At 44.3% G+C, this 22,679-nt stretch overlaps 1 protein-coding gene across 1 annotated transcript; it reads right to left on the minus strand.

Moving 5' to 3' along the window:
- Positions 1-3,471: 3,471 nt before the first annotated feature.
- Positions 3,472-22,328, minus strand: LOC102378843 (complement factor H-like; the record flags this gene model as incomplete). Its single annotated transcript, XM_025195800.1, has 5 exons — positions 3,472-3,670; positions 4,730-4,757; positions 8,484-8,660; positions 18,796-18,966; positions 22,102-22,328. Coding segments are annotated over 5 exons (802 nt in total), but the record flags the coding sequence as incomplete, so codon positions are not given.
- Positions 22,329-22,679: the final 351 nt, after the last annotated feature.

Genomic DNA, 22,679 nt, shown 5'->3' on the forward strand with positions numbered 1-22,679 from the left:
TTTACAATTGAAATACCACACATGGCACAACAAGTGGAGCTGACAAAGGTCAAAGGTTGTGGTGATCTATTTATCCCACAAGTCCTTGGCTCAGGAACATATACCATCATGGCAGGTCACCTACAGAGTTGTTATTTTTGTATTTATCCTAAGAAAGTTATGACAATAACAGCTATAGAGTTTAGTCAATAAAACACAGGTGCTTCTTACGGTCAAGGATACATCTTGGAGTAGGCGACAAGCCATTCTTAGTGCATGTAATCCTGTCTTGCTCATTTTCAGGGCTATAGCCCTGGTAACATGAATATGAAGTTGTTTCACCTTCTTTGAATTTTCTCCAAGAGCTATAGTTGATTCTACCATTTTCCAAACGCGGGAAAGAACATGTTTCTAAAGTAAAAAGATCAGATAGGGTTAATCACAGGAAATCAGGCATGTACAAAGAGGGCTGGAGGAAGCGGGATGGGGAGTGGAAAATAAATCCTTTAAATATCAGCTAAGAATTACAAAAAAAAGGGCAAAATTAACCTGTGTGCTGCAGAACACAGTGGTACTTGATACCAAAAAGAACTTCATTTTCAAATCGGATGCAAAAGTTTTCCCACAGCCTTGCACCTTGTGTCATACCTGTGCATAGGGTACAATATCATACAAGGTGCAAGGCTCTGGAAAATCAGGTCTAATACACCAGACTATCACCTGACTCAGCCTCACCATTAGCTGACTTCTGAAATGTATTATCATTTACACCAACCATGGCCTAATACATGTCTGAAATATTGATCTCTAGCACTAGTTTCAAGAAGACTTCATGATACTGCTCCTTCAAGTTATTTTACTTACAGGTATTCTTAGCTCTCTCATAGACTCAGTCTCAAAATAAAGAATGCGAAAATACAAACCAGCCTGCAGAACCCAAATGGTACTGAATCTCCAAGCTCACAGGCAGATCTGTTTCACAGCACTCGATTAGCGCTGTGGTCAGGGTCAGGCAGCAGCTGACAAGATTTTTGAATTTATAACCAAACCAAAAGTAAGGTGTGAAGGGTTTGTTTACATCATGCCATCTTGATGCAACACTGCCGTAGAAAACATTGCTAGATCATGACCCCAGCCTATGGTAAAACCTGGTTGCAGAAAAAGGCTCCTTTTCCCTATTTTGTGCAGGGCACGGGCTCTGAGATTTCCCTGGAGTAATGTGAAGTGATACTGGTAAAATCCAGAGATGTCAGGGCTGAGCCTTTCAAACCATGTTCACAATATTTATCTTGGAGGCAGCTAATTTGAACAATTATTTTTCAGTTGGGCTCAGATTTGCATCTCAGATCCTGCCACAACATGACCACTGATTTATTTTCCTCCTCAAGACTTTTTACCAGGACAGTTTTATGCTGTATGTTTGGGAAGAATCTTTCCTTCATGCATCTTCAGAGTCCTACTTGGAACTCATCTATTCTCACCTCATCCCTTCCATTTCTGGCCTTCCTGCAGTCAGTGGTAAGTTGTCATTGACTTTACTGTCATCAGGAATTCAACATGAACCCCTAAGGCTTATAGGAGTCAAGAGTGAGCTGGTCTCGTTTATACCTTCTGAAAACTAAGCACACTCATTCCCCCTTTTTGCCCCCATGTCTGCTATAGTCTGGAGGCAAAGAAGGTTGAGACTTTACATTCCAACCTTCTGTACATTTTTCTTAACCCCTTTTCACCTGTTGCCATGAATGCAGCAATTGACAAGTTCAATATGACTGAAAGGTCTTAAGTAGTCAGAGCTTTCTTCTTTTATCAGGACACTAAATAGCCAAAGCCTCCCAGGCTGGGTGTGCCTTCGGATCCTTCCTGCAAATTCACTTCTTTCATGACTTTGTTACGTATTACAACGTGTATGTGCTAAGTCAGTGGAAAGTTAAGTGGCATTCAAGTTAGAACATGTTCTGAGCAGTCACATAGTAACATTTCTCACAATGTCTGACCTGCTCTGACTTGCTGCTAGAGGGCTAGGGAGCAGACTGGAGTGCCTTTTTTGCATATATCCAATACATATTTCAGCAGATCTTCTGCTCAGACCTCCACTGACTGCTTGTCATCTAGCCACATGGAGGAGTGCAAATCTCTGGACATCTTCAGCAGCTGGAGTATAGGGATGAGTGCACACAGTGCACCTAGACACCCACCTGATACTCTCACTGAACATTTGGTGGAAATTGCTGGGCAGAGAGAAGTGGAGGGGTGGGGAAGTGGGGTGGTGGTCAGTGTCCATGGTAGCCCATGTTTGCATGAAACTGGGGGCACTGCTTGTGGTCAAGTTGGGGAGAGTAGGTGGAAACTTACTCTTCTGTGGCAGTAGCCACCCTTTCCATGGCAATAGCCACCCTTGTCAAAAAAAGAATTTTCATGACTCCACAGCAGTACCAGCAAGGGCTTGCTTGACTCCCTTGCAAATGGGTGGAGGCTTGAGTCTGGAGGGCCAGTTCCTGGATCCTCCCTGACCATCTCTCCTGTACCTGTGCCACTTCTAAGAATTGGTAATCCAGAGCCACAGAAGTCTCCTGAAGAGTTCTCAGCAGCTCCTCTGACTGGTACTGCTTGTGTCCATAGACAGAAATCCAGCTTTTGGTGGGGTTCTCCCCGTGGTGAGGGAGATAGCTAATGTCCTAAATGGTGACACCCCCAAAAATGACAGCATTCCCTGCTGACAAACCCCTCTTCTCCTAGGATCCACACAGCAGTATATGGGTCTGACACTGACAGTACCAACACTGCCTTTATGGGAAGCAGTAATGTGGATCCTTATATGCACATAAATAAAAGCCTGTGATTGTACATTTTTGTATGTTTGAGTACTGCAAATTTGTTTCGGGGATTGGATCTCGCTCTGCTGAGCCTGTCCCAAGGCCTGTGGAATTCACCCAGCAGTAAAAAAGGGCTGCAAGTGGGCTGACATCCACTGATTCACTGTGGTGCATGCAGGGCATCCCCAGAGGAAGAGAAGTGGGCTCCAAGTGGTCTTTACTATGTGGCCCAGTTGTGGGGTAGGGTGATGGATTGGGTTTTCACCCTGTGATTTACATGAAATGCTTAACCCTTGAATAAGTCACTGAATACCCCCTCTCAGCCACTGAGTACCTTACCTGGACCATTAATCTGTGACTGGGCCAGGAACCTAAAATCCTGTGGCCTAAGCATGGATGTGCCACCAATTCACACTTTCCCTGCACTATATGGAACACAATGGCCCCATCCTTCTGGTAAACAGCAAGGGCAGGGACAATATGCACTGCCTGAAACCCATGTGTTTCACCACTTCACCATACCCAGAGCCCAAAGGCACCCCAAAGCCAAGAGACAGCCCAAAGCCCCAAGTCACTCTTGAGCTATTACCACCCCCGTGTTCCTGGACCCTTGAACACACCACCAGTCACTCTGTAACCCAGAGTTTCTGAAACTTGCCAGCAGTTAGTGCCAGATTGATCATTCCATATTCTCAATGAGGGGCTTGTTCAAACTGTTCCCATCTCGTGTCTCCTGGGTTTTGGTTTGGGTCATGGTTTTGGTCAGGATTGGGACCTGGCTGGGGAACAAGTCCACAAAGCAGATATCCTCACGCTCCTCAATGTCCGTTTCCTTCATTTTCATCATTGTCCTCATTGTCATTGTCACCGTTCTCACTCTGCATTGGGCCCATGAGTGTGCAGTGCACAGTGTGATAGATAACAACACTATGGGATGTCTCAAGTATCCCTAACAGAGCCACATAGTAGCAGAACATGGACTGCATTGTGCCTGACCCTTGTTGGTCTTCCTGCCCCAAACATACTGCAGTGTCAGGCCCTTTATTGCTTTTAGTGAGGATATACAGCCAGTGGTGGTGATGATTCTTTCACCTCTAGGGACACGTGTCATTCATGAATGCTTCTGCAATGGACCTGTTCTATGAACTTTTAATCTTTCTGTGCCTTTCTCTCTCACTCTTTTTCTTGAAAATTTAGATTTCAGGCTCTTTGGGACAAAGACTGTTTATTACTGTGTCAGTGCAGCACAGGGGGCTACAATCTTTGTTACACCTTTGGCTATACCTGGAAGACAGCGATATTAATATCTTCCTAGGAGAAATGAAAATGTGATTTCCACAGCCTGTTTATAAGGTGCTACCTGTGACTGTTTATTATTCTAGGAGTTGTTCATGTTCTCAGATATAGATCATGCCTTTATGATATTCTTTGAGACTTATTTAGGCATTAGCTGTGTATCTAAGGACAATTTTCCAGATGGGGTGGATGAAATCATTTTGCTCATGGGGAACAGATTGTTATTTTCATGATATTTTCATGGTTGTTATTTTCATGATATTTCTCAATCTTAGAATTTCATGAATCCTTAATTTTCCTGGAGAGCTTGGAATGGTTAAACTGCCTTTGCCTTGTAGCTTGAGTATGCTTGTGGAAAAACACCAGCCTTTTTGTAGCCTTTCTTTGAATCAGCTTGAAATATGAAAGGTTTCCAGATAGTAAGAAGAGAGTTTGGAATGAAAAATTGAAGCTGAAAAGTGATAATGGCATAGGGCTGTCTAGGTGCTTCATGTGTCAATCCACTTTTCTGTTGATGTTACAGAAGTCCTCAATCAGCTACATAGGTCACCTTAAATATGTGCCTATTACATCTGGAGTGCTACAAAATGGAGTATTATGGGTTTGCATCATTTTGCATCCAGAACATCTGAAAGCAGTACTTCGCAATGTTACCATCAAGAAGGACCCCTCAAAAAAGAAAAAAAAGAAAAACAGATTGAGCCCAAACAGTGGCTGCTACAGCAGGCCACAAAGACTGTCTTGGAAATAATACATTTCCATACATCAAGTGAGCACACCTGCATGTTTCTTTGCAGATATACATATGTACACAAAGAGAAACACACACAGACATGCACACACACTGTAGGGGGGCAGAAGGGAAAAAATCCCTGTATTTCAACCTAGCAAACAGTTTCCTTTGAAGTGAACATCCCTAAACACCACATCCTTCATTATTTTCTCCCCTGTGGGCCTCTACCTTACAGGTTACATATGATCCTTACCCATAATTGATTACCTAGCTAGGCCTAAGCACCTCTCCACAACTCACTTGCTCTCAAAGGGCCCCCCTTTCCCCTTGCTAAAGGGGTAGAAATGCTGGGGGAGGTGACAAGGGCCAGCACAGGGGAGGGAGCAGGTTAACTAAAAGAACAGACAACAGCAGTCTTCTGCAAAACCCATACCCTCTATGGCTGCTGCCCATTGTGTGAGGCACTCCTTTCAAAAGAGACATATTCATGTCCTTCAATGACAGTCTTAGTGGAGGAGTACAGGGGAATAAGGGAGCAGTTTTATCAAACACCACCATTTCTCTGCTTGAGATTAGTACTTATAGTGAAAGAGGATTTGAGGCAATAACACAATTTTACATTTACTTACTTATACATTTTGGTGCAGGATCCCAGCCATCTCTTGTACATCTGATTAAAACCCAATTTTCCTCAGTTGCAGTTACATAACCCTGGGCACACCTGTAGTACATTGATGACCCTGTCTTTGCTGGAAAGGCTCGTTCTCTGTTGCTTTGATAATAGCCACTTAATTCAATATTTTCTACCTGTGTGTAGCCACAAGGTTGCACTGTCAGAAACAGAAGTTTAAAATAAACTATTATGAGACGCATGAAAGAACCTGAAATAATAATGTTGCAAATTTTCACAACACTTTTTTTCTCCCCAGCTTTACACTTTATAATTTGGAAGCTGCATTAACCAAATTAAGGCATTCGGGGACACATCTTCACGTGCCATTAGGAGGAAGCAGTAAATTGCAAAGGTTATTACTCCACAATTTCTTGCTCCCAGGTGTGTGGTTTACATGTACACTTGGACCACAGCACATTGAGCTGGGTTGTAGCAGCTCCAGCTGGCAGGGGAACCATGGGGGTCTGCCCTCTAGCTGGGGCTGCTCGAACCAGGTTTAGTGTGCTGTGGAGGGACTGGCTGGGGCAAGAGGTTGCTTCTGCATGCAGCTAGCTTGCAGGCAGCCCTGGCACTGAAGCACCCTTGTGCCACAGCATCTGCACTTGCGGTGCTGGGTGTGAAAATACTCTGCAGCAAATTAGGACTTGTTTACTGCACAGTTCATTAGTCAACTGCCTATTAAATGTCCTGTGTAGACATGCCCCTGGAAATACATTATGACTTGGATTACTTATTTCTCATCCCACAAAAGCCTTTTCTGCCTGTCAGAACTGTAAAATGCTAGAAATGCAAAAAGTATTTTTTGGTTGGTAACTGAACTGAAATCATGAAAAATTCAGTTTCTCTTGCCTGACTGAAAAACCCCAAGGAATTTGTTTTGGTTCAATCATTTCATTCAATCCAAAGCAAGCTGGACTTTTTTTTCTTCTTGATTTTAGGTCACTAGTAAGTTGATGCAATTGAAAAGAAGATCTAGAGCATCTACATGAGATGTTTATTGTGCAGTCAACTAATTAACATGCAGAAAATGTCTCAGCGTGTACATGTGCACCCTATTAGGGTGCACAAAACTAATAAACTTCTCAGCAGGGCAGGATGTGTAAATACAAGTCCTATCCTGCTGCAGACGTTTTTTTGGTGGCAGTAGGACATGTGCAGACACTGACCAGGTGGTTTGGGCATGAGGGTGCATCAGGGTCAGGGCTGCCTGCCAGCCAGTCCTGTGCTGAAGTATCCTCATACCCCAGCCAGCTCCTCTGCAGCACATTGAGCCTGGTTGGAGCAGCCCTGGGCTGGTGAGCTCGGCCCCCAGGACACCTGACAGCTGGCACTGCTGCAACCCGGCTCAATGTGTTACAGTCCAGGTGCACACAGGGCCATCCATAAAGGTGTGCGAATCAGGGCAACCACCCCAGGCCCTGCGCTTTGCGCGGCCTCATGGACAGTGCTGTACAGGGTGTGCCATGGCTACCATGTGCCACCAGCTCCAGCCGCATGCCACGCCCCCCAGCCCTGCCCAGGCTAATATGCCCCGGTCCCTGCACACCCCTAGGGACGTCTCTGGGTGCATATGCATGCCTGAGAGCTTCCCAGGAGCCATAAACGGCAGAGCAATAAGCTCTGCATTTTACTGCTGTCCCCTTATGGCACATGTAGATATGCCCAGCTAGTGGCAGGCAGTACAGGCAACCCCCACTTAATGCTGTTTTGCTGAGCACTACTTCGCTATAAGGCTCATTTTAAATTGATACCTGATTTCACTTAGCACTCAGTGAGTTTTGCTATAACATTCACACTCACCATCTTGGGTCATAAAAACAATTGCAGTCGCCATCTTGGATTGTCAAATACTTTTGGTTTCGCTTGACACTCGTTTGGCTTAATGCTTGGTTTTTCAGGAACCAATTAAGAGCTCTAAGCAGGGGTTGCCTGTATTTACAAAACCAGAGATGACTGAGAAGTAGAGGACTTGCTTTCACTCAACACTCAGTAGTTAAAGCACTCACTTGGGGAAGTAGGACAGTCAGGTTCATATCTCTCTTTTGCATGAATTGGGATTTAAGATGTGCCACATACCAGGTGAGTGCTCTAATTAATAGACAGTATAGTAGTTAGGGTTAGATCCCTCTCAGTATGGTCTTTTGTACTTGTTTTATTTTGTGTAAAGTATTTAAATATTAGTTGGGCCAAAGATAAAGAAAGAAATGGAGAGAATGAGTCCATAACACACTGGTTAAGGTTAAGGAAATCAAATGGTAGTGCCCTGCCTACATGATGCAAAGTAGCACAGTCTCAACAGCTGTGATCAAGACAGAAACACACCAGAATTTTTTGCAGCAAGGCATTTAAGGGAACCTACTAGAGTTGGAACAAGTTGCTTCACATTGCTAATGGAGAGGGAGGAATGGGACCTAGGTGTTCCACATCTGAAGCAAGTCCCCTAACCCCTAAAAAAGAGGTGCTTCATGCCCCTCTGGTATTCACCCAGCCATGCTTACTAGCCTTAGAAATTATTGTATACAGTATGTGAGCTCTGGATAGGTCAGTAACCTGGAAGGTACCAGTTCCTTTTGCACAAGAATGAGATGATCTACATAATAAAGTTCCTCTTCATTGTCTCAGAATCTACAGGTTTGTCATGAAATCTTGAACTTTATTATCAGAAGGATATTTTATAACCAAACAATTGGGCTCCAAGATTTCTTTTTATCTCTGTTTTAAACAGATGTCACTTAGTTTAATCATCAGTGGACAAAATTATTAAGTCCTTGCTCAGTTTTTACTGTCTCATTGCAATCACTGGGCATAATTTGGGTAAGCATTTGAGAAGGAACTTTGTCCCTATTGTAAAATGAACAAAGTATTTGCAAATACCTTTCATTTTTGTATTGTAAAACAAAATGTCATGACCTGTTTGAATTAAAATTTGTCATAATACAGTTTTGGTTCTGATATTTTATAAACCTGTTAAGATGCAAAAACAACATACAGACACATTTTGGAACAGGTATCCAGCCATTCTTGGTGCACTGAGCTGTGTTCCCACTGAATGAGTCAAAGTGAAATCCATGCTTGCAATCCACTGTGATTACATCCTCTTCTCTGTATATTGTCTTTGAAGGGACAAAGCTACCATCAGCCACTTTTGGAGGATCACATGTAACTTCTAAACAGAAAGCAACACACAAGATTAACAACTGGAAATGGGACATTAGTGCATCTCTACAAGTACAGATAAAGGCGCAATGGGTTCGAATGCACAAGGCACACAATCATGAATCAGCTCCCATTGTATCTTATTGCCTGTACAGGGGGGCCCTGTTCCCAGGCTTCCCCTGCACCAGCAAGAAGCAAGTTTCCATGGCTGGGGGCCCCCTCAGCTGATTGGGTTCCCAGCCAGGGGCTGCACCATGCACCCCCATGGCTGGGACACCTCATAAGCTATGGTCTCCCAGCCACAGGAATGAACAAAGTCCCCCAGAGCTGGGAGTTTTGATCAGGTGACAGGATTCTCAGACACAGGGGGCCCTGGCAACACGTTCAATTAGTGGTGTGATAGGAAGCAACTACAAAAGATATTACACATATTTTGTAGAATAACTCTGCAGCTTGTTCTGCTTCTCATCACACCATTAATTAACTGAATTTGTAAGTGGGCAACCACCTAGTGCATGATTAACTGATTAATCTCACTTAAGTGTAACTTGTAGATGGGACCTCGGACTGTAAATTCAACCCCTTTTCAATGATTTATACTGCACTGCTCAGTGTAGACATGGTTACCTTTAATAGGTGATGTAGGGTCATTACCTGATTGCTAAACACTTTTCTTGTTCTAACATTATATCTCCTACTGGGGGAAGGTCTGCGGTTGAAAAGCATATCTGCTTGCTATATCCTAACATGTTCCTTGACCTCTACAAGTAAGTATTATAGAGCCAAGCGGCTCCTGTAACTTTAAGGGTGAAGGAGCAGCAGGGAGAGCCCCAGGAGGGAGAAAGCTGCCCATTATGAGCAGCCAGGGAGCAAGTACCTCAGAATTTACCTGCTACAAGTACTTACTGCTAAACCAGTAGTACCACAGCAGTAGCGCACTGGGCTAGTGCCCTGCACAGGAGACAAACTATTGTTACAGCAGAGGTCAGCAGTAATTTCCTCGGGGGTTGAACTGGCAACCTAAATCAGAAAGCTAGTACCACAGCAGTAGCGCACTGGGCTAGTGCCCTGCACAGGAGACAAACTATTGTTACAGCAGAGGTCAGCAGTAATTTCCTCGGGGGTTGAACTGGCAACCTAAATCAGAAAGCACCTGTGGTAACTCAGGGAGTCACATGACCAAACGGGGCAGTGGCTTCCAGCCCTATAAAACCACGGCCTGAGGGACACAAAGCAAGCACTTCCAGCCATATAAACCCAGGGCCTGAGGCAGAGCAGTCAGTCCAGCTTTGGGAACTGCTGAGGGAAGAGCTCCAGGACATGAGCGCTACAGAGAAGCTTGTGGTTGCTGCCTGGACTACCCTGGGATAAATGCAAATAGAAATGTTGCTGATTTCCAGGGGACTAGGACTCAGGGTAGGGTGGAGTTGAGTGATACAGCCAAGGACCTGGGGTTACATCTGGGGATTTGTGTTATAGCCAGAGGGCTTCTTTTGGGTTACAGTTTTAGACCGGGGGGTGGGGGGTGTTCAGAGGTCCTTTATTGCCCAGGAGGCATGTGACTACTTTGAGTCCTGCAAGGGCTCAGGCTCAAGGTGTAGCCAGTGGCTTGGCAGAGGGGCCAGCTCTCAGAGGTAGGGCCCAGCTAAGGCCAGAGGGGCCAGCACCCAGAGAAGGACTAAGGTAGTCTAGGGAGGGGAAGGATGTTGGGCCAAGAGACCTGGAGCAGGCTCAGTGCCCAAAGTGGGGCTGAGATAGGGCCAAGGGACCCAGACCAAGCCATAGTGGGCTTATTACCCAGGGCAGGGCTGAGATAAGTACTTTAATTCTGGTCCCCTTGCCCTAATATAAGTGCTGGTGCTTAGAAGCCAGGCCTAGCACAGTGGGCCCAGGCTAGAAGGCCCGGCTAGAGAAAAGGGGTGGAGGCTGAGAAGGCTGATGCCCCAGCAAAGGGAATAGAAGTGCAACAACATCTGTGAGGTATAGGCATGGTGTAAGGGGTAGTCTGAGCTACGTATTTAGCCCTTAAAGCTACAAATGCCCTGGGGCACAGATGGGCTGAGAGGGCCAACTCAGCTCAAGGGCAAAATTGAAACCAGTGGGGTCTGGGAGGGGCTTGTGGCTGAAGTTGAGTAGGGCTTACTCTAAGATCTCTGGGCATCCTCCCTTCCTTAATTTTTTAATAAGAACAAAGCATGACAGGTAAGGAATTGAGGAAAAGTATCTTAGAGATCAAGCCAGGCAGGAGCCATATTGCCACCATACTGCCATCATTTCACAGCCACCCCTGGATACCCAGTCCTTTTACACTTCTGTATAATAATGCCCAGTGAGTGGTAGATCAAGGTTCTCAGCCACATCTCTTACTTCCTAGCAATGTGCCCCAAGTACCATTTCATAAGGTAGGCAAGACAAAGAACACTCTCTAATCCTGCTGTGAAAGCTTGCCCATAGCAGCTAAAAGGGAAAGATATGTGAACCCAAAAGAAGAAAATAAGATGTGCCATGTTGGGTCAGACTCCAGAACCATCTTACTCTGTATGCTGCATCTCACTGTGGCAATATGAATCCTAAAACCTCGTCACCCAAAGAGTGAGTTTTGTCCAAAACACAATAGACTTTCTACAAAACCTTAAAAACATACACCACCTTCACAGCAAGACCCTCCTAGCCACCACAGATGTTACCAGCTTATATAAAGGAGGAGCTATAGCACTGAAAATGACACTGAAATTCAAGATCTCATCGACATGAAATGGAAAGCTTACTGTGCCTGGCAGAATGCCATCAACTCTGCCATCAAGAAAAAACGCACACCAATGAGCAAAATCAGAAGCGCAGAGGAGAACACATGGACTGAAGAATGAGTGGTGGGTTCAGAAACAACAAGAAATGCAACATTTTTCTGACATTCATGGTATCTTCAGTGCTACCAAAGCTGTCTACAGCCCTAGCACTCCAGGCCTTAATCCTCTAAGATTAAAGGATGGAACACTCCTGAAAGACAACCAATCCATCAATGCTCACTGGAAAGAACATTTCCAAGACCTTCTGAATCATGACTCAACTGTCAAAGAAGATAAGATCAACAACTTTCCATAAAAAAGAGTCAGAGAAGACCTTGGTTTGCCACCTACCCTAGCAGACGTCGAGAGTGCCATCGGGGAAAATGAAGAATAACAAAGTAGTCGGTGTTGACGGAATACCTGCAGAGATTTTCAGTGGAGAAGAACAATTTACACATCAGCTTCATGTCCTCATCCTTAATCTGGAACAAGGAAGAAATCCCAGCTGACCTAAGGGATGCCTTGATTGTTACCGTCTTCAAGAAGGGGGATAGAGCTGATTGCAGAAACTACTGAGGCATCTTATTGTTGGCACCTGCTGAGAAAGTCATCACCTGTATTCTCACTAACTGCCTTCTCCCACTTGAGGAAGAAATTCTTCCAGAATCTCAAAGTGGCTTCCGACCATCTGGAGAAACTGTGGACACGATCTTTACATCACGTCAAAAATAGGAGAAGTGTCATGAGCAAAATTGACCTCTATTTGGCCTTCAAAAACCTCTCTAAAGCCTTCAATTCTGTAAATTGTGACACCTTATGGAAAATCCTGTCCAAAATTGGCTGCCCAAACAAGTTAATCAGTGTTCTGAGACTTCTCCATGACAATATGTCAGCAAGCAACAGTGTGGCAGGGCAGATCCTGGAGGTAAGGGCAGGAGCTTAAGGGGATGGTTTGAAGGCTCCTGGTCCTGGGCATGACCTAAAATTGCACCCTGCCAGGAGTGGGTGGCCCAGTGGAGTTCCCAGTGGTGCACCAGTGGGCCCCCAGGAAATGCCAGGCCAGTTGCCACCCTGGTGAAAGGCAGGTTGGGGGACCTTAACCCCAGCCCCCACAATAGAGTGGGTACTAGGGGGCCAGACACACCTACAGCCACATGAGCCCAAGGCAGGTGTAAGACCCAGACGGAGCCAGGCACGTCTACGGCCACCTGAGCCCCCACCGGGGAAGGAAGCCCTGTGGCCCCAGTGAAGAGGCAGAGATGAGGGGCCCCAGTAAGGGGGTGACCAGAGGGCTGGGAGCCCAGTATGTGTGTACAAGTGTGTAGAGTTGCCCTGAGAGGGGTCAAGGCAAGCTTGGACCCAGTTGGGTAAGTGGCTGGTCACTACCCCGGTGAGGGTTGCGGGAGAGGCCCAAAAGATGGTATATCTGCCACCTGAGGTGTGCGCTAGATAAAGCCTATGGCTGAAAGGGCATTCTCTGAGAGGATGCAAGGTGGTACAAGTTGTCAATGCATGAAAGAGACCCTGTGAGAGAGGGGGGAGTGTGACAGGCCCTAGTGAGAGGAGGGCAGTATGAATGTGTGTGTGTCTGAGGCCTGACAACGAGGGCTAAGCTTGGTCTGGCTGTAGGCTGGGAGTATTGTGTCAATAGGGTAGGAATTGAACTTCAAATAGCACCTCCTGGCATCGGGGCAAGAATGGGCATCCTCCTGCCTAATTAACACCATAATTATGTATCATCAAGTCATGGCAGATGAGGAGGCGGGCAGTTGGAGAAGAAGATGGAAACAGGTGGGCGGGCCAACAGCTAACCGGCCCTGAGAAAGCCCCCTGTTACAAATGGGAATCAAACAGAACCACTTGGGGTGAAAACTGGAGTGAAGTAAGGTTGTGTCATCACTGCAACTTTGTTTTCCATCTTCTTCTCAGCCATAATGCACCTCATCGATAGAAAACTTCCACCTGCAATTGAAATTGTGTATAGGATGGATGGAAGACTCTTCAACCTCAACAAGCTGAAGTCCAAAATGAAGACCACAACAACCACCATAACAACAACAATGTTTCATCAAAGGCAGACATCAATGTGGAAATACAACACCGTCTGAAATGTATGAGCGCAGCCTTTGGACGCCTGTGTAAGAGTGTCTTCTTAAATCATGACATCCTTGCTGAAATGAAGCTCTTGGCTTATCGAGTCATTGGTTTATCGAGCCATTGTCATTCCAACTCTGCTGCATGGCTCAGAAACTTGGACCACATACAGAAGACATCTCAAGGGCTTGGAAAAGTACCACCAAGGCTGCCTTCACAAAATCCTGTGAATTAGCTGGGAGGATAGATGCACAAGCATCAGCATCTCAGCCAAAGTAAATTCCAACAGCATTGAGGCCATGATCATCCAAAACCAATTTTGCTGGACAGGTCATGTTGCCCCCGCCTTCCAAAGAGAATCTTTTTTCTCATAGTTGAAAGAAGGTCAGCAAAGTACCGGAGGGCAAAGAAAGTACTTCAAAGACACCTTGAAGGCAAATATGAAGAGGCGTAACATCGACATCAACACTTGGGAGACCCTCACTCAGGATTGACCAAAATGGAGGAAGCTTCTTTGGGAGGGACCTCAATACTTTGAAACAGCTTGTCAACAGACACAAGAGGGAAAGAAGAACAAGTGAAAAGAACATCAAAACATCCAATGTAGCAACACAGTGCCCATCACTCCTGGAAACACCTGTTCTCACTGTGACAAGACATGTGGATCTAGAATTGGGCTATGGAGCCACCTGCAATCTCACTATTAAGATCCTTGGAAGACAATCTTACTTGTTCGTAAGCGATTGCCCATCATCATACCAGCTTATATACCAACATCCCACACCTGGATGGCATCCAAGCCTGCCTTACATACCTACAAGAGCAAGATTACAACTTAGAGTATGGACCTAAAGAAGTTACTGAACGTATATGTTTCGTCCTCACACACAGCAACTTCACTTTCAATAACCAACACTTCCTCCAGCCCATGGGCATCAAAATGGCCACACAATATGACAACCTTTTTATAAGCCACCTGGAAGAAGAATTCCTCAAGAACTGTGTGGCAGAACGCCACCTCTGTCTATGTGACAAAACTCTACTATGTAACAATTTGGTTAACATGGTGCCTGCAGAGGGCAGATATCACATCTCTTTAGGTAACTTGAGTTGGATACATTCCTGAAGGAGGAAGGAAACCTGCTCTATCTGCCTACATAACTGGCATTGCATACCTGGGTGAAGGGCTTAGAGCAATATGCTCCCTATTGTTCTAAGCAATGCCAACATGACTGGGAGGGGGCTAGAGACCCTGGTAGTCTAACAGGCAACCAGTGTTGGCTGGCAGCCAACAGGTGCTGGCCTTAATTGGACCAGATAAATGAGGTCATAAGATCTATATAAGTTAAAGATTGCCCATGAGGAGGAGCAGTAGCCATGATGAAAACTCAGAGAGAGAAGAGCTGGACCATCTGAAACTTGCTCTCTCTCTTGGACTCATGATCAATGTCCTTGGCTCTGTCCTTGGACCTATATTCAACATCTTCATTAATGATGTGGACACTGGAGTCAGAAGCAGACTGGCCAAGTTCACCAATGACACCAAACTCTGGGGTAAAGCATCCACACCTGAGAACAGGAGGGTGATCCAGGATTACCTTGACAAGCTCAGGAAATGGGCGGACGAGAACCTGGTGGTGTTTAACACTGAAAAATGCAAGGTTCTCCACCTTGGGAAGAAAAACCCACAGCATGCTTATAGGCTCAGCAGTGCTAAGCTGGCCAACACTATGGACAAAAGGGACTTGGGGGTCATGATTGACCATAAGATGAACATGAGCCATCAGTGTGATGATGCTGCTAGTAAAGCAAGCAAAATGCTGACTTGCATCCATAGATGCTTCTCAAGCAAATCCCAGTGTGTCATTCTCCCATTGTACTTGGCCTTGGTGAGGCTGCAGCTGGAGTACTGCACCCAGTTTTGGGCTCCACAATTCAAAAAGGATGTAGAGAAGCTTAGAAGAGTCCAGAGAAGAGCCACATGCATGATCAGAGGTCAGGAAAACAGACCTTATGATGAAAGGCTGAGAGCCATGGGACTCTTCAGCCTGGAAAATTGCAGGCTCAGGGATGATCTGATGGCTGCCTATAAGTTTATCAGGGGTGCTCACCAGGATCTGGGGGAACATTTGTTCACTAGAGCACCCCAAGGGATGACAAGGTCGAATGGTCATAAACTCCTTCAAGACAGTTTCAGGCTGGACATAAGGAAAATTTTCTTTACTGTCTGAGCCCCCAAGGTCTGGAATAGACTGCTGCTGGAGGTGGTTCAAGCACTTACTTTGAATGCTGTCAAGAGAAATTTGGATGTTTATCTTGCTGGGATCCTATGACCCCAGCAGACTTCCTGCCCCTGGGGTGGGGTGCTGGACTCGATGATCCTCCTAGGTCCCTTCCAGCCCTAGTGTCCATGAAATCTACGAAATGAACTGCCTGCTTCCAGAAGGAATCTCGTGAGTAAGCTACCTAAGATCTAACTAGGTATATAGCTTGCAGTAGCTCAGATGTGTGAGTAAAAGGCTACCCAGCCATGCTAGTTTGCTCTATGGGATTTATTTGATATTGCTCTACCCTGTACCCTATTCTAAACCTACTCCTTCTAACCAATAAAGTTCCCCTTTGTACCAAGCATAGGAGACTTATTGGGAGTGGGTCTAGATTACGCCTTGGGGTCCCCTTGGTTTGGCTGACTAAGGGAGACCACTATTTGTGCTTCAGACTTAGGGAAGCACCCCAGGTTCTTGAAGTAGGTCGAGTACCCTCAAGGGCTACTAGGCCTGTGTTTCCTAGTAGGGCAGGATCAGTCCAGACCCTGGGTGGTGACAGCGTTACCCCCAGGCTAGCAGGCGTGCTCCAGGAAGGGGGGTGGCCAAATGCGAGACACCCCCAGGGAGGCACTCGGAGCCAGGAAGGTGGTTGGGTGCAGTGAGGTGGGTGGTTCTTGAAGTAGGTCGAGTACCCTCAAGGGCTACTAGGCCTGTGTTTCCTAGTAGGGCAGGATCAGTCCAGACCCTGGGTGGTGACAGCGTTACCCCCAGGCTAGCAGGCGTGCTCCAGGAAGGGGGGTGGCCAAATGCGAGACACCCCCAGGGAGGCACTCGGAGCCAGGAAGGTGGTTGGGTGCAGTGAGGTGGGTGGTTCAGTGCAGGAGCACACCCTATTGGCCCGCCACAAACTGCACCATCAAACCCATGCTATGCTTTAGATATATTAATAACATCACCATTTGGATTGAAAATCTGTAATATCTGATTGATTTCCATAAGTAATTCAATAATCAACACCCCTCCATCAAACTCTCTTGCCTACTCCAACACCACCATTACCTTTTAGACACTATGATCACTATCCAGAATGGTAAAATACAAACTACCATATACAAAAAACCCCACAGACAAACATACATATCTGCACAGAACCAGCAGTCACCCTAAACACACCAAGAAAGCTGTAACACACAGTCACGCTCTCCAATACCACCGAATTTTGACCTAGGAAAACACTTGTGATCGTCACCTCACAAATCTCAAAAGGGCTTTCACTCAACAATAAAACTCCTACAAAGAGATAGATCACACTTTTGAAAGAGCTACCCAGATACCATGTAAAGAATTGCTGCAGTACAAAAAGAAAATCCCCATAAATTGCACACCATTAGTTATGATGTACCATCCCTCCCTGGAACCTATACAGAAAATCCTCAAACAATTGCAACTTACACTAGAAGAAGACCCAATTCGTAAAGAGATCTTCCCAGAACCACACATCCTACCCGTTAAACAAGCACCAAACCTTGTCAACCTCATCATCACCAGAAGCAAACTTCCTATGGCCCAAAACACACTGAATAGATCCAGACCATGTCGGGACAAGAAATATAAAACCTTGCAACATATCTCCACTACTGCCAGTAACTACACCCCACAACACAACCATCAACATTCTTGGAGCTTGCACCTGCAACTCCACAAATGTAATATATATCGTTCAGTGCATTAAATGCCCTGATGGAAAATATGTAGGAGAAACCAAACAACAACTGCGTACCAGAATGAATGGACACTGAAAACATATCAAAGACAAAAATACCCAATTACCTATGGGGGCACATTTCTCATGACATAACCATACTCTCCCATATCTCAGTTCTAACCCACAAAGGCAATTAAAAAAAAAAACACCTTTCGTAGATGAGCCTACGAACTTTACTTCATCCACCTACTGGATACAAAAAATCATGGACTAAATAGAGACATTGGATTTATGGCACATTATAACCTGCCTAACATTGGATACCCCATGTAACCTCTCTACAATTTACCAGCTACATTTTATCACCAGGTCACCATTTCCTTTCCCCCCCCCACCTGTTCTAACCCATTGTCTGCCACACATTTGCATTTTTACTGACCAGCATGCTTGCATACTGGCTTCTAGCTTCTATCCCATCCAGGAAGAGCATAAAACAACTGCAGATGCTTCCTCTGTCTAAAGAAGCATTTGTACACTAAAACTTGCAAAGAAGAATTTTTGAAACTATTTCAGTTGGTCTAATAAAAGGTAACAGATTTACCCGAAGAACCTTGTCTGCTGATATCTTGACAAAGCATTCACTGAAAAATCTATTTAAGAAGCTAGGTAAATATGCATGTAGTTAACCTGTACTGAGCTTCATAACTATACTTCTACCCTTTTATAGGTAACTCAGCTATGCCAAGACTGCTGTGATTATAGCATAAACACATTCTTTCTTTATAAATAGTTTTATGAGGATTGATAGTAAAATCATGACTACTTGAAGAGTAAACCAGAAAACCTCAATGGTTTTACTTCCTTCTCACACGAAATCATTCAGTTATGAATCCCAACTACTGTGAAGTCTTTCCTTCAGAGCATGGATAGATATTAAAATGTTATGTTTTTCTTTTCACTCTCCTATCTCTACTTCCTTACTTTATAGACATCAATACCAAACTGTAGCATCCCACTACCTATTACAACACTGCAGTATACAGAGGTAAAATCACTTCCCTAACCAAACTCATTTTTTGCTACAGCATCAAAACAGGACCTCAGTAAATTGTTTGTCAGCTATGACTTTAATGCTTTCAGAATTGCTTTTCTGAATTTAGTCTCCCATTTTGCTGACACACCTGCTATTCTTTGTGGTTAGATTTACCACCTTCCATTGGCTGCATTAATCACTGAAAATATAACTGACACAGAAATCTGACAATGTACAATATAAAATTAGCAAAAGCTGACCTATACATAATGGGGCTGGTCTCCATCCATCTTCAGTACATACTGCATCTGATCTTTCATTGAACTTAAATCCTGTATCACAGTTAAATTGTATTCGTTCATTCTCCTTGTAAAGTCTCCTTGGAACCATTACCCCTCCATTCAGAATAGTTGGTGGGGTGCATGTTATTTCTAAAGATAAGAGAAACAAAATACATAAGTACTGAGCTGGAATAAAAGTGATACAAAAAAAAAAAACAAAATGTAAATTTTCACCTGAATGTCCTAAATGTGTTATGTTAATGAGGACCTTATTAAATCTGTTTCAGTCAGTAATACTAGTCATACCTCTAGCAGGAAATCTGGCTCAAACCCACACAAAGATTCAGAAACCTAAATTCAGGGTTAGGCATAATTCAAGTGCTAAACCCCAAATTGCAACCTGCATAATCCAGGCCCAAACTTTGACCCCTGAATTGTCACCAGTGAAGTAGCCTAGAAACCTAGAGTTCTCCTTCTGTGCATACTCAGAGTTACCATCATCCTGCCAGAAATGAGTGGGTCAGCCCTTTTATATCATTTCTAAGCCTGTGTGGGATCTACACAGTAGATGTCCCTCCAGCTGGGTACCTGCATAGCCTAATTTGGTAGGCAATGCTCCTGGCAGCATTTACTTCCACACAAAACAAAGTAGGTACGGCCATCTTCATCCAAAAAGGTGGCTCGTACCGTTATACATTTTGAATGCATTTTATATAGGAGGTTAGTGCATTCACCCAAGAAAAAAGAAAAATAAGTCAAATTACCTTATCCTGAGGGTGTTTCAAACCTTCACTCCCCGCTTTCCTAGCAGACTTCTCTAAGCACTAAAGAAAGCTACCGTTCTGTGCTTTACTAAGCTTGGTTAGAGGCACTCTCTAGGCCTCCTGTTCAAGCTGCACAAACTTGCAGGAAGAATCACAGGATTCATGGGACCAGACAGAGGGACTCATGCTTCTTGTGCTCACTAGTCCAATTATTAGGGCACTCATAAGGAGAAGGGAGTTGAGTTCTAGTCCTTACTCCCAGGACTTCTTACACATTTTCCAAGAAATAGTCATTGGATTAATGCATACATCAGTTCTTAGAACAGGGATTCCTCTGCTAGGATTCCTGCCTCACTGGTGAATGCACTGCTGTCTAGGCTATGGAGTTGGAGCACAACAGGGGCTCAGTCTTAATTTCCTTATTAAAACCACATAAGCAAATATGTTATTGACTCATTTATTTTCAGAAACTGGAAAACTGTTATGGGTTTCCTTCCAAATAAAAAGGAATTCATATTCCATTCTCAGGTGTGGTGTTAAAGCAAGGATATGCTTAGAAGGAAGATACGACAAATGTGCTGTGGCATAGTATTTCAGGTCAAATGAAAATTTACCATGTTTTAATACTTAAGAACGGAATACAATCCCCTTTCTTTGGAAGAATACTGGGGCATACATTAAGAAAAAACAAAAACAGACAAACCCTAAATGTTTGTTTTTTGCTTTACTGAACAAACAACCTCAAAGGATACACAGCCTAAATATATTTCAATATAACCAATGGTGTAGAAATGAAGGTGGGCACCTAGGATGCAGGGTCAGCAGTGACTTCTGGTTGCTGCAACAATCACAGTTGTGCAGAGGACAGGAGCAGCTACTTTTTTTCACCCTCTGAAGTCAGTGCTTGGGGTAGTTGCCCCATTTACTCCACCCTACTTTCACCACTGAACACAATAGAAAAAAAGTATGCAACATATTATATGTGAGTGGACATGTTTACGCGTGCAACCCACTGTGCAGTTGGTACTGCACAGTCATTTAGTACTTGCTCTAGTAAGTACTAAATGACTGCACAGTAAAGCCAGTACTGTGCAATCCTAGTGGTGCATGAGTTGTTTCTAACCCTATTGCTACTGCACAGTAGTGGGGGTGTCAGAGTTGGTGCCCACTGATGCTACATTGCCGTAGTGACAAACTGTGTCACCAAAGCTTGTTGCTGTGGCGATATGGCATTTTGTGTAGATGTGCCTGGTGCGTGGAAGTTACCATACTACTGTGTAAATGCATATGAAGAATCATAGGATATGAAGAAATATGGTTCAGCTCATGTTTGGACTGTGGAAGGTCTATTTCCTATTGGGTACAGGCAAAAAATGATAAATAGTCTTGATTATAAATACTTTCATTTTCTGTTTTTGTACTCATGTGAAGTCCTATGGAGTGCTCATGTACAGGCTACAGTGAAGGCCTGAGATTAATCCATACCACAAAATTGTTTTATTGCCCTGCATTATACTATTTTCTTTACACGCAGCATGAATTGAAGATTGGAACATCAACATACTGATTAATGCATAATAAATGATTATTCTGGGAGTATGTTTTTAACTAGTACTGTCACTCTCATGTAGCAACCAATTCATGAGAATTTTAGTGTCATAAGGAGATGATGTCCATGTGATCAATTTACTGTGCTCAAAACAAGCATCCTCAAGGACACTATGCTGTTCTGGGAAAACTGTGTGTGCTTACATGAAATGTTTACTGTGCAGCTGACTAGTTAACTGCACAGGAAACATTTCAGTCCCCTATTAGGACACAAAAACTGAATAAACTCCACAGTAGGGAGCAAGTAAATACAAGTCCTACCCTGCTGCGGAGTTCTTCTGCACAGTAGCACACGTGTAGATGCCAAGCCAGCTGGCTGGGGCATGATGGTGCTTCAGTGCGGGGGCTACCTGCTGGCTAGCCCCACAGGGAAGCACCCTTGTGCTCCAGCCAGCCTATCCACAGCACACTGAGATCAGTCAGAGCAGCCCCAGGCTGTGAAGCTGACCCCCTGCCAACTGGGGCTGCTGCAACCTGGCTCAATGCGCTGTGGTCCAGGAGCACATACAAATCATGCACTTGGAAGCTTCGCAGGAGCAATAAACTGAAGAGCGATAAACTCTACGATTTATTGCTGTAGTATCTCCTAAGATTGATATTGTTGCCATGGTTGGGCTTCTTAGGAAACTGTTTTTCTTGGGAAAACAGGTAAGGTAACTCATCAGTGATAACTACTGGAAGCCCAGTTTAAGCACTGTATGGCCACAACTGCTGCTTCTAATTTCAGGTGCAGCCTGCCTGGAAAAGCACAGTATGCCTTAGGATACTATGTTGGAGCACAGTAAATCTGCCAAAGACACATTATCTCACAATGTTTACTGTTCAGATATGGTCCGGAAGTTGTAACAGTACTTTCAAAATCACACATGCTAAAGACAAACATTAGCAAAGTAAAAAGCATTTATTTTCTCACCTATACATTGTGGTACCTCCTGACTCCAATCACCAGTAGCTGAGCAATATATTTCTCTGTCTCCCTTAAGTTTATAGTCTTCATTACATTCAAATCGTATGGCTTGTCCGAAGGAAAATTCTTGGTCCGTCTCATATGAACCAGACATGACAATTCTTCCATGTTCTGGAGCTGTTATTGGCAGACACTTTATCACTGTAGAAATAAAGCTATATTTGAAACTGAATCTGGATTGTAAAACAAAACAGTTAGCAGAAAATAATTAAGCATTAATTATAGAGAAAAATGCAGAATTACTTTAAATGGACGTCAAATTGACAGCAAGTTTAAATTTGTCATGTACTCAGATATCACTGTTATCTGAGCAACATGTTACCTTAAACTAGCAAACAGGCACAAGAGAATATTGTATGCAGAGGGTGTGTCAACAGGAGATGTTTGCTGCAGTTGCCTAATTAGCTCCACAGTAAATGTCTCAGCATCTATACATGCAGTGCTATTAGGATGTAGTAAACACATTCACTCTGCCATAGGTTAGTACTTGTTAATACTCGTACTGTCCTATGGCAGAATGTTTT

Source organism: Alligator sinensis, unplaced genomic scaffold (genome assembly GCF_000455745.1).
Source record: "Alligator sinensis unplaced genomic scaffold, ASM45574v1 scaffold1189_1, whole genome shotgun sequence".
NCBI classification, from domain to species: Eukaryota; Metazoa; Chordata; order Crocodylia; family Alligatoridae; genus Alligator; species Alligator sinensis.